The sequence below is a fragment of the Prorops nasuta genome, unplaced genomic scaffold (assembly GCF_024137725.1).
Source record: "Prorops nasuta isolate Cenicafe-Biocafe unplaced genomic scaffold, Cenicafe_Pnas_1.2 PNAS00005, whole genome shotgun sequence".
Taxonomy (NCBI): domain Eukaryota; kingdom Metazoa; phylum Arthropoda; class Insecta; order Hymenoptera; family Bethylidae; genus Prorops; species Prorops nasuta.
In genome coordinates, this window is record NW_027116802.1 from 7,972,129 (window position 1) to 7,984,867 (window position 12,739).

At 35.0% G+C, this 12,739-nt stretch overlaps 1 protein-coding gene across 1 annotated transcript; it reads left to right on the forward strand.

Annotated features, from left to right (window-relative positions):
- The first annotated feature begins 9,096 nt into the window (after positions 1-9,096).
- On the forward strand, positions 9,097-11,200 carry LOC136773833 (protein yellow-like). Its single transcript, XM_066727744.1, has 6 exons — positions 9,097-9,382; positions 9,571-9,700; positions 9,823-9,985; positions 10,273-10,632; positions 10,714-10,902; positions 10,974-11,200. Exons 1-6 carry the CDS (start codon positions 9,097-9,099, stop codon positions 11,154-11,156), a joined length of 1,311 nt encoding a protein of 436 aa, XP_066583841.1. The 3' UTR covers positions 11,157-11,200.
- The last annotated feature ends 1,539 nt before the right edge of the window (positions 11,201-12,739 follow it).

Consider the following 12,739-nt stretch of genomic DNA (forward strand, 5'->3'; position numbering starts at 1 on the left):
ATGTAACAAATGCAAAAAGTAGTAGTTTTTTTGTACAAGCGGAAGGCGAGTGAAATTATTACATATTCTCGATGATATTTTAAACTCTTTTACACGTAATTGTGAGAAATAATAAATGTCAATCGTAGAATAAAGTTTTAGAAAATACTTTCTATATGTTTATTACTTTCCCATATAACACTGAAAAACTATGACAATACTAACTTTAGTTGAGCTGAAATGAAAAGAAGTTTTCAGCTTATTTTATGTTATAATGATTAGCTTTAAAATTAGGATAACCATTTATTTTCATAAAACAGTTAGACACAAATAAAATAAGTAAAATTAAATTATAAACCATTCTTGTAAAAAGATTTACTTCTGGCAGAGGCTATCTGTTTTTTTCCGGAAGTTTGAATGAATAAGATTTTATAATTTTAATTTCGTCTGCTTTCACTATAAGGCAAGTTTGAACATCTATACCTTATTATTAAATATAAATACACTTTTTATCAAACTTCCTGGGAAATAAATACATAATTGTCTATACCATGTGCATACATAGGCACTTCCTTTTCAGATAAAAGGGTATCCGAATATTAAATTAGTCGCTGTAAGTAGAGCGAAAGGAATGCACGTATAGTATTAACAAAGACAGCAAAAAGCATAGAATCAGCGAAGATGAAAAAGAATTATTTTCAAATGATGAAAAAACTACTAATCCATCGGTTAAAATCAAATAGGCTGTAAAAGAATAAAATTTGTTACACCCACTATCAGAGTGCTGTGACAGAAAGCATGAAGGAGGTATTACACGTAAATTTTATAATAAAAAAAGATCAATAACTACAATGTAACATATTTTTATTATTTTACTTTAGAGTAACTTTTCAGGTGGTAAGAATAAATATTTGAGTGAAATAGCTCAGATATTATATTTAGAAAATTATGCCATACGGTGGCACTTTGATGTCAATTTCAATGAAATCCATTTTAAAGATGGCAAAATTATACGTGCAGCTAATTGAACGAAAGTATCTCGTTCATTTCACTGTATCATGAAAGGAAAGCGGGCTTCAGGGAAGTGGATATCCAGAAGGAATGCGATGCACCTGTAAGCTGTACGGTTAGGTTCTGCATCTTTCGAGAGAAAACAGGTATTCTCCTGAAGCATAAAGCTGGACGCGTGCCTGTCGTGCGACCCTTTCCCCACTCCACTGGAAATTTCATTCATTTATCCTTATTCTCTTCAATCTTTCTTACAAAAATTATGGATGAAACTTAAAAATGTTCACTCTTCGTTCGAGCAGCTTCTTATAACGAACATATAGGGATGGAGAGGGAGCAAGAAGTTGAAGGGGGGGGGGGGGTCAGAAGAGGAAAGAAAATAAGATAAATAAAGTCCTAAGGCACTTTCGAGGGCAATCTGCGAAGAACACTAAGCCGGTAGAGTGCTTTGTCTACCCGGCTTGTAATGAAAACGCCTATTTTAGCTAAGATTTTTTCCATAATAAGCTCGAGGCGCAATTCGGCGACTCCTCCTTTCCTTCGCACCTTTGTATCTTTCGCACCTCTCCTTCTCCTGCAGGAAGCAGATTTTACGACTCGCGACCTCAAACCGATGGTGCCCTTAGGCGTGATACGAAATTTATAACTGCTGCTTTGCTTCTCTTCTACCCCCCACCCCCTTCCATCACCCCTTTCTCCATCCTCTTCGTCCAATAACCCAGTCATGGCTGTGAAAGCACGGCTTTACCATAACTAACCGTCTAATTTGATACCTCGATAAATCTTCCGAGCAACAATATTCTACGAAAAACCCTGATTATCCAATATGAGCAACTAATGAGTAAGCAAGCATTATTTCATATTTGATGCTAGGCGGCGACGAAGGCCTGAAACAAATATGTAATTTCAGGAGAAAAGTGAGTGAAGAACCATATATATATATATATATATATATATATATATATATATATATATATAAGAGGAACTATACTCTTTTATAGTATACTATATACATATAGTATCTCAGGTTAGGAGGGTGATAGAGAGTAAACCTCCAATTATCCGAAACAAGGGGGCCAAATAAACTATGAGCTTCGGACCATCTGCCTGTTTCCTTATTTTAAACATAGTCTACCTGCATTTTTGTGTTGCCAGTACTATTAGTATTACACCCAGTTTTCATTTTTATGCTGGAAAATGATTTGTAGCACTATAGAACGTTTCTGACATCACATATTTTAATAGATTTAAACGTCACTTCCTAATACGACTATTGCCACTGAAGGAGGAGATCTAATTAGGCGTACTTGGTCATACGGTTATCCGATCGAAGGGTGCTCAAACAAAATCTGGACTGAGAAAGAGATTTGCAGAAAAAACATTTTTGTGGAATTTTAAGTTTCATTGTGAATAAAAAATCATTGAGGATTAAAAATTGTTTGAGTCGAGGTTCTGTATTGGTCAAACAATCATATGACTCTGTTCTATTGGCTATCGCTGGAAAAATCCACTCTTTGAGGAATACATGCTGCTAAAATTAAACTCAATTGATGGATTATTCTATATTAGGTACTGTGAAAAACTACCACTTTTCTGCATTTTTTTTAGACATTGTTGCTGTAGATATTAATATAAATAAGCTTTGGGGTGCAATAAATATACTTTTAAAATACTTAATATTTTTTGTAATTTTATTTATACAGTTTTTATGTGCAAAAACGGAAGGTATGTAACCAAAACTCCTTAAAAAATTTCTGTCTGCGCTGTTGATGTTTTCAAAAAAATGCATCGTCTAAAACAGGACATTGAAATGGTTTTTAATTCGATATGATCTTGGCTATCGCGCAAACCATATTATTTATTACATATGCAAAAAGAACAAAAAAGTTGTTACTTTTTCGACGTTTTTCGTCAGTAAAAATAGTAAGAACAAAAATTTGTGTGTCATTCTAATTTTTGCCATAGGCAAGGAACCTGTTGTAAAGATTTCAGATTAATCAATTGAATAGTTTTGAAGATTTTATCAACAAAGGTTGAAAAAAACGTTGTTTCGACAGAAATGTTTTAATATAGTCTTGCTTCATACGTATATAGGTATCCGTATTAAAGTAGTGGTGTGGCATTCTTTTTAAAAATTTTACAATATAATTCTTGAATACGTAACTATAATATTTCATGTATAGATATAAGTTGTACTTATTTTATCAAAAAATGATAAATTAAATGCTTTTTGTCTATTATAAAATTTATTACCTGGCACTTATTATTAAATCCTACATCATTTCTACTCTTCAAATATTTTACTATAAAAGCAAATTACATTTAAAAAATAAGTTAATAATAAATAAAAACTAAAAAGATTTATCACGTCAGTCGCCATCTGTGATCCATCAACCGCAACGTAAAGGCCATGACCTACATAGCGCAGTTTTCTGCCGAATGGGCCACCCATATACAAATGGCACAAAGCATTGGAGTAAGTTATTTTGCATGCATTTCATAAGCAGTGTACAGCAAAAGAAAAATAATATTTTTTGAATGAAAACCTCTACAGACGATTTCACTCTTCAACATTTATATAATGAATTTTTCTTTCAAAGTACTCTTCAAAATGTCGAGTCTAAATTAAGGTGCCATTACACGGCGTGTGGCGTGACGCACCACTTTTCACGCCGCTTGTCTATTTTCAATACCATTTTCGAGTTTTTGGAGTAAAATTTAAACGTGTTTTGACGCGACACATGCCGTGAGAATGGTCCGGCGTGACATTCTACACGCCGCGTGTTGTTCCCATCGAGAGGCAGTAAAAAGTTTGTCTACTTCAATGGAAAAAAAGGCCAATGAGTGTGTGGGAATAAATCTACTTATCAAGCTGAAGCTAGCAGGTCAAACGGCGACAAGATGAGAACCACTACCATCTCAAAATGTCCAGAATTTTAGGAAATTAATATATTTTCAAACGAAAAACGCTGCGCTTTCATTGAATAAGTATTGTTACAATTAAGAATTAGCTAAGTAAAGTAATTATCATCATCATTAGGAAAAAAGACGCGATTCTATAATTATTTATTTATATCTAATTTTCATACGTAGGAAATTTTTTAAAAAGATAAAAGTGATGTCAAAAGAAAGGTTTTTTATGCCCAAAAGAATAAACTAATTTTCATGAGGTAGCAAAAATTCATATGTGGCAAAAAAACCCAAGAGCGCAATTTTCGTGTTGCTCGAAGTATTTTTTTAACGAATAAATCCCTATTGAAGTATCAGGGAAAATTTTTAAACACATGAAAGTTGTATCAAATTGAAAAATGATTGATACCAAAAGGCGCGGGTACACGGCGCGGAGAGTCAATGCGCGCCCTGAAGAGTCACAACGCGAAGCGCGTATAGTCACGAAGCGCGTTGTGACAATACGCGTTTGCGCGTTGTCACTCTAGGAGCCGCGCTACGCGGCGCACAACGCGTGGCGCGTGGTGTCATGACGCGCGTTGTGACTGACTATATGCGCCGCGCGTACAATTAGAACACGCCGCGCGTAGCTCGCGCACCGCGAGCTGCTCTTTGATCGGCGCTTCGTAAGCGACGTGTGGTGCGCCGATCCATGGGCCGCTCGCGGAGCGCCGATCAAAGAGCAGCTCGCGGTGCGCGAGCTACGCGCGGCGTGTTCTAATTGTACGCGCGGCGCATATAGTCAGTCACAACGCGCGTCATGACACCACGCGCCACGCGTTGTGCGCCGCGTAGCGCGGCCTCTAGAGTGACAACGCGCAAACGCGTATTGTCACAATGCGCTTCGTGACTATAAGCGCTTCGCGTTGTGACTCTTCAGGGCGCGCGTTGACTCTCCGCGCCGTGTACCTGCGCCTTTTGGTATCAATCATTTTTCAATTTGATACAACTTTCATGTGTTTAAAAATTTTCCCTGATACTTCAATAGGGATTTATTCGTTAAAAAAATACTTCGAGCAACACGAAAATTGCGCTCTTGGGTTTTTTTGCCACATATGAATTTTTGCTACCTCATGAAAATTAGTTTATTCTTTTGGGCATAAAAAACCTTTCTTTTGACATCACTTTTATCTTTTTAAACAATTTCTTACGTATGAAAATTAGATATAAATAAATAATTATAGAATCGCGTCTTTTTTCCTAATGATGATGATAATTACTTTACTTAGCTAATTCTTAATTGTAACAATACTTATTCAATGAAAGCGCAGCGTATTTCGTTTGAAAATATATTAATTTCCTAAAATTATGGACACTTTGAGATGGTAGTGGTGTTCAAATTTTACTCCAAAAACTCGAGTATGGGATTGAAAATAGACAAGCGGCGTGAAAAGTGGCGCTCCAGAGTATTCTCACAGCGTGTGGCGCGTCACGCCACACGCCGTGTAATGGCACCTTAATACTTCACAGTCACATTTAAAAAAATAGTATAGAAGATTATATCCTAGTAGCTAGATTATTGACGAAAGTTGAGATTGCTGATGCTGTTTTTAGTAATATCTAAAAGGTCTGCAATGGTTACTTTAAAGTAGTCATATGATAGATCATAATTTATGAATTTTCCGAAGCCAGCTGATTAATTTAATAACAGCAACTTATTCATTGTTCATAAATGTTTACTGGAATGCGTGAAACGATGCTTGACATCTGGTGCGAATATTCTGCCATATGTGTGTGTGTAAGTCTACTTAAAATTTTATTTATTTAAATATTAACGAGTAGATCCAAAAATACGCAAATAAATTCTTATCCGGATAGTAACGGATGTTGCAAATATCTAGAAACACACACATATGCATGTTGAGAGATACAAACAGTTCAACATATTCGAAGATTTTCTTGTAAATAAATCAACGTTACTCCTTTTTATTTTGATACATCCAAAGAATAAAAATTACTTAACTTATAATAAAAGTAAAATTTTAACCCTTAGACGAACGCTATGACACAATATGACGTCATGTCTAGGCATATACATATTTGTCATTGTTTGAACTTGGGTGAATAGCTCAGAACTCTGATTTGAAGGGGTACCAGTTATATTTGATATTTTTAATAAATCTGGTCGTTTAAAGATTATGATGAGTAGTGCAAGATATCTTTTTCGTTCAAATTTAGATACAATTAATCGCTATTTCAAATAAAGCAGAATGTATAACAAAAGAAATTTACTTTTTTTGTCGTGAAAAAATGAAATGGTTTAAAGCCTAACAACGTATTATAATCTACATATAAGCTGAAACAGTGAAATAATTGACGAATTGGATAGCACATGTTACAAGAATAGCAATTAAAAATTAATACATACTATGTTGAATTTATACATGTAACTGAAATATGTTCGTTCTTGAGTTACGACTCGTGTGTGTAATGAGCGACATTATAATTCGATGAATGTGAAAGCTATAATTTATCAGTTGTCGATTAGGTAACGGATCATTATCGGCGTTACTAACCTAAATTGGGTAATAGTAGTGTTTATCATAAACAAATCAAAATGCACAATACAATTTTTAAAAGTAAATAAACAAAGCATTATCGTAATTAATTAGGTATTACCATGAGTATCCTCATCTGTTTATTGCAGCTTTAATACGAAGCTAGTTTTCACTTCGTTATTTTTAAAATAATTAATGCACGCAGAGAGAAAAAAGATAACGCAAACATTGAGACGCGCAAAGCGTTGCAAAGCTAGCTACATAAAACATAATATTCGAATAAAAAAGGTATGAAACATTGCTCTTACGTATAGCTATGCGGAAAAATGAAGATAAAAAAGGGAAAAAGAAGGAGCTGCTACGTGCTGAAAAGTAAGTTTCAAGTGCGCCATATATTTCAATAATCGCGTATGTATACCCACACATGTACGATTTCTCTCTCTGCTATTTAATACACGATAATATTACAGTTTTGACTCGGTGAAGCTAGAAATGTTAATTTCTGCAAATCCCACCAAAATTGAAATAATTTTTATTTCCTTTTATATCATGAATGCAATAATTGACCTTGGAAAACTGGAAATGTTTAATAGTCGACGAAAATGATTGAAAATGAAGAAATATGACGATATGGTCAAGCAATGATATTTTTCTTGGATTTTTACCAATAAATCGTCAACATTGACAGTGACAACAGCTTTTGAATTTCGTGCGAAGGATAAAAGATGTCGGAAGAATGATATAGCAATAGCTTGTACAGGTTTTCTAAATAATTATTTACTCTCCTGAAATGTGATTGCCCGACCAATTAGACACATACGCAGAAGGAGTTGAAGCACGTAGAATATGCCGTTCGTGTAATAATCACGCGATATTTTCTAAGCAGGAAAACAAGCTTGTGGGTCGGCGACCGGTGCTCCACTTTCCACGTTGTCCTTGCCAAAGCCCTGTATTCCAGAAAGTCTATATCCATTTACGGTTATGCCTCATGTGTAGCATTATCGTTTGGTCAGTTTGTCAGATTTCTCATTGGCCCGTAAGACCCGTGCGTATGTTCTGGTTCAATCACCTATATTAAACTGGCAGAATAATGTGAGCAACGATCAGATCTAGCTTTGCCTTTTCTGTTTATGCTGTTACTATTACCAACACTATTACATTGCCAAGTGCATACCAATTATACTGACCACTGAGCATCGATTAACTCCCGCCCCATTGACTGCAGCATACTCTCGTTACAATGACATAAAAAACTTGATATACTGGGTAAAGTTCGCAACTTGAAAAAATTGTTTAAGATTTCTACAAATACTTATAATTCTTGGTAAATATATTAAAACCTTAAATCCCTCCAGACACAAATTTCATTTGGAAACAAAAATTTTTACAGGGTCAGTTGGTACGGATGGATAAAATGCCCTAAAAAAAAGGTATAAATGTCTCTCATAGTAATTCTATAAAGCAATAACATTTGCAATACAAATTTTCAAAATTACCACCGTAGATCTCTAAATATTTTAGGCCTCTACGAACATATGTTGTTATTCTTTTAAGTGCATCACACACACGCCAAATTTCTTTAATTTTTGAGATAGTGCTACTAATACTGTGAATAAGTGCATCCTTTGACTATCAAATTTTACTTTGTATTGCTTACTAAACAAATATAGCGTTTGTTTATATTTCCTTTTTTTCGAAACTTTTAATATTCAAGATTCACTCATTTTGTCTATTAAAAATACTGTACCAGAAATAGCAGGAAGATGTGACACAATATAAATAATGATAAAGTTGTAAAACTCATATAGACGTTTCAACTTGAAAAAATTAAAATGACCAAAATTGGCCGAAAATGTTTTAACTTTTTTATATATTTCATTCATTTCTATAGTTTGGTTCATTCCACCTGATTCACCCTATGTAATTACTTTTTATAAATTTGATAATGTGTTATTTCCATTATAAATTGAATAATTATATAGAAGAAATTATTTTTATAAAAAATGTTATTCATTTAGTTGAACACACGTTACAATGTGCAATAACAACAATATTGTAGAATATTTTATTTGATTATATGATTTATATTGGGAAAGATAAATCTTAACACATTCAAAGATAACAATTTAATAAGTACAAGTAAAATGTTTGGATTTGAAGCTTGCACTCTTTAAGAGTACGATCAGTAACACTAATATAGGGCAAACGTTATCTTTGGTCGCCCGAGGGGACCACGACTTTTACCCCATAACGATATACCTCAGACTATGCTCCTACGTTTCCTTCTCTCCTTAAAGTCATGGACTTTGACTAGATCTAGTTATGCGCGTAATAGAGCGCTACGCGAGAGATTACCCATGTTTACCCTTTCTCCCGCGTTCTTTCACTTTTTCCTACTCCCAGGCATGGCCACGCATAGAGTGCGAAACGCACGAATAGTGTCTCTGAACGGTGGCCGGTAAAACGCTGCATTTCCCTCGAAATATTAGTATGGCAGCCAGTCAGCTTCTGTCTGTAATAATCCTGGGAGGGGGGCAAAGCGAGACAGACGAAGAAAAGAAGACTGATCCCTATATATATACCACCCCACTGATTTCAGCAATTTCAGTTTCTATCTATTTCCTTCCTTGATAAAACTAAATCGGAGTGTTAAACGATCATGATGATCGGCTGGTTACCAAGAAATTTACCGTTTATTTTTTTATTAACGCAGCCTCTTTTAATCAGTGGTAAAATTAGCCTCGGCGAGAGTTGGCCTCCCAGTCACTTTGGTAGGGCACCACTGCTCGAGAGATTCGCTTGGAATATCCTCGACTTTGCCTATCCGGATGAGTACAGCAGGCAAGACGCGATTACCAAGGGTGAATACGTTCCGGAGAACGCCTTGCCTGTTGGCATCGAAATTTGGCAAAATAAGCTCTTCGTTACGGTACCAAGATGGAGAAATGGTTTGTGCCGATTACAAACTACCCCCATAGTATCAGACACGTTCCTAAACTCCTCCGGGACTCAAATTAACACATTAGAACGTTATAAGAATGTTTTTGACACTGTGTCCTATGTGGATAATTAATTGTTTACATTTTCCTCAAATTCCACACATTTGTGCACCGGGTTAAACTCTATCGTTTTGTAGGAATCCCAGCAACCCTTAACTATATTTCGCTAGATGCCAATGAAGGGGGCTCACCAAAATTGACGCCTTATCCAAATTGGGCGCAAAACAAAGCTGGCGATTGTAAAAACGGTCTCACTACCGCGTATAGGTTTGCTCTGTCAATCTTTTCTTTTTGTTACGCTTGGGAGCTTCGTTTGAAGAATCCTAGGCTAGCACTTTCATTGATCAGTAACGCTATACGACTGTCTGGCAAGCTTTTCCCTTTCACAGGATACATGCCGATTCTTGCAATAGATTATGGGTTTTGGATACCGGTACTATTGGTATTGAGGATACTACCGTGCAGGCCTGTCCGTATACTTTGAACATTTTTGATTTGACCACTGACAAGATTATTAGAAAATATCAGCTCAGACCGGAGGACATCAATCAGGCAAGTTTCGTAGTGAAGTGACACCGTAAAGTATTTATACTACCGTGCAACAGAATAGTGCCATATAATATAATACAAAAAACGCCAAGTCGAGATTATCATCATTTCAATTACAATTAATATATATAAAATTACTAGTAAGACTGGTTTTTTGAAGTTTTTACAGACGGATAGCAAGTATGGCTTACATTTAAAAAATTTCTTACCTCGATTTCCTGCTTACGGCAAATACGGTAGTACTTACAACTTTATTGATCGAGACTAAGATATCGGAATAAATTTTGTAGAACACATTCATCGCTAATATTGCCGTGGATCTTGGGAAAGGTGGATGCGACGATGCTTTCGCCTATTTGTCCGATGAATTGGGCTACGGATTGATAGTTTATTCCTGGGCAGATAATAAATCTTGGCGAATCAGTCACAGTTACTTCATGCCCGATCCTTTGGCCGGTGATTATAATATCGCTGGCTTGAATTTTCAATGGGGAGAGGAAGGGATTTTTGGAATCAGTCTATCTCCTTTGGGCATTGATGGTTATAGGACGCTCTTCTTCCATCCGCTAAGTAGTTTCCGAGAATTTGCTGTTTCTACCAGAATCCTTAGAGACGAACAATTATCCCAAAACAGTTATCACGCATTTCAAGTAAGCAGTTCGTTCCTCCTTTCGATAGCCGTACATGTTCGTCGTCTCTTATCTAGTTTCTTTTGAACTTTCACTTGTCAGGTCCTCGAGGAAAGGGGTCCACTGACTCACTCAACAGCATCGGTTATTGACGAAAACGGAATACAATTTTTCAACCTTGTCGATCAAAATGCCGTTGGATGCTGGAACTCGTTGCTACCATATGCCCCCATTAATCAAGCAGTTATAGCTAGACATGACGATGCTTTGATATTCCCTGCTGATGTCAAGGTATTAGCCTCTTTAGGTTTTTCGTACTTGTTACTCACGATCAATGCTAATCAAACATAAAATTTTCTCAGGTCAGAGGTGGACTTCTGTGGATCATTTCGGACAGAATGCCAGTATTCCTCATCTCTACCCTCAACTACAACGATACTAATTTCCGTATTCTAACCGTACCTGTGCAAGATGCTATCTCTGGTACGGTCTGCGAGAATATACCATGGAAATATACCAATAATCGTATATGGTGGGATCGGTGATGAGAGTGCGGTCTAAATCAAATCAATCGAATGTCATATTCTGATGCCCACGGCGGCCAAGGCATCTTAACCCGCTTTACTTGTTTAGACTAATATGTGTAATCTAGACTCTTATACATATAGGGTTCGTCATTTAAAACCCCCTAAAGTATGCACGTAGGAAAACCTTTATGTTTATCTCTGTTTATCTTTATAACTATTGAAGATATCAGAAATTTGCACAAGACCTCTCTGAATGCAAATAGTAAAAATCTTTGAAAAGGTTTTAGCAAAATCTTTTTCTATCTATAGGATTTGGGATATTTTAAATAATGGACCCTGTATATGTATGTATGTATGTATATGCTTTTAGTAGAACTCTGTTAACAAGGAAGTCAAGAAAAAGGATGAGAAAATTATATATAGATTTTTTCAATGATTTATCATATAAATGTTTTTCATTTTCACTGTGGTATAGGGGGTGTGCCATTACAGGCGAACCGGAACACATGGACGTAAGAATTTGCTTATATTAATAATAATAAGAGGCATAATTTCTTTTTTCATATAGCTTTTTTTATAATCCTTATAAACCTATTTAAATTCTAAAAAAAGTCTTAACAAAAAATTAATAAATTTTACAGTTTTGAAAAGAAAGTTGAGTTCTACGTTCGTCCACTGGTGCAACTTCAATGGTACACCTTGTATACGAAAGATTCTACAAAAAATGAATAACTTAATGTTGTGTTAGTCGATAAATGAGACAAAATCTCTAATGTCAGGTAGTAGGGATTTAAAAGTTATATAGGGGTCAATTTTATTTCGTTAAAATGTGCTGATGTTACTTTTAGTGACATTTTACATAATAGTTAGCAAATTTTAATTTATTTGAATATATGAATAAATATATTTTCTGTCAGGTAGGAAATATTGAACATCGCTTTTCACTAAACCCTCTTTTTCAACTTAAATCTCTATTATCTGACATTAAAAAAATAAGGCATTACAGATTTTTTATAACATTTTAGAAGATTAAACCCCTATTTAACAGATCACTCGAATTGAATGATCCACTTCGAATATGACATCACAAAAAATAATATTAACAATGAAATCGTCATGTATCCTTGCCTGAAGTAATCTCAAAATTATTCAATCAATGCTTCTATTTCTTAATGTTGAGTCGATATAGTAAATCTTGTTCTCTCTATGTGATCTGTGAAATATCAATAATCACATTGCATAAATTTTATTATAACTTCTGATTTTAATTTTTACCTACGTTGGATTAAACTAATATGTTAACTTTTTAAACTGTCAATCTCCTTTGCTTTAACGAAATATGCAATTTCGCAAAATATTTATGATTCAAAGTCCCAATGTCTCTACAGTTTTAAATATCTCAGAAATAACATAGCAAAAATGGTACTTGTTACTAAGCAAGCATTTTGTAGCCAGTCTTTTAATTTAGTGTGTCGAAAATATACATACATCTAAAGTTATACAACATTTGTAGGATATCCCGACACTATATACTTAATTCTATCTCACACGCACATACCCGTCTACTTTTCAATCGCAGGCTGTTACGAGTGATTTGTACT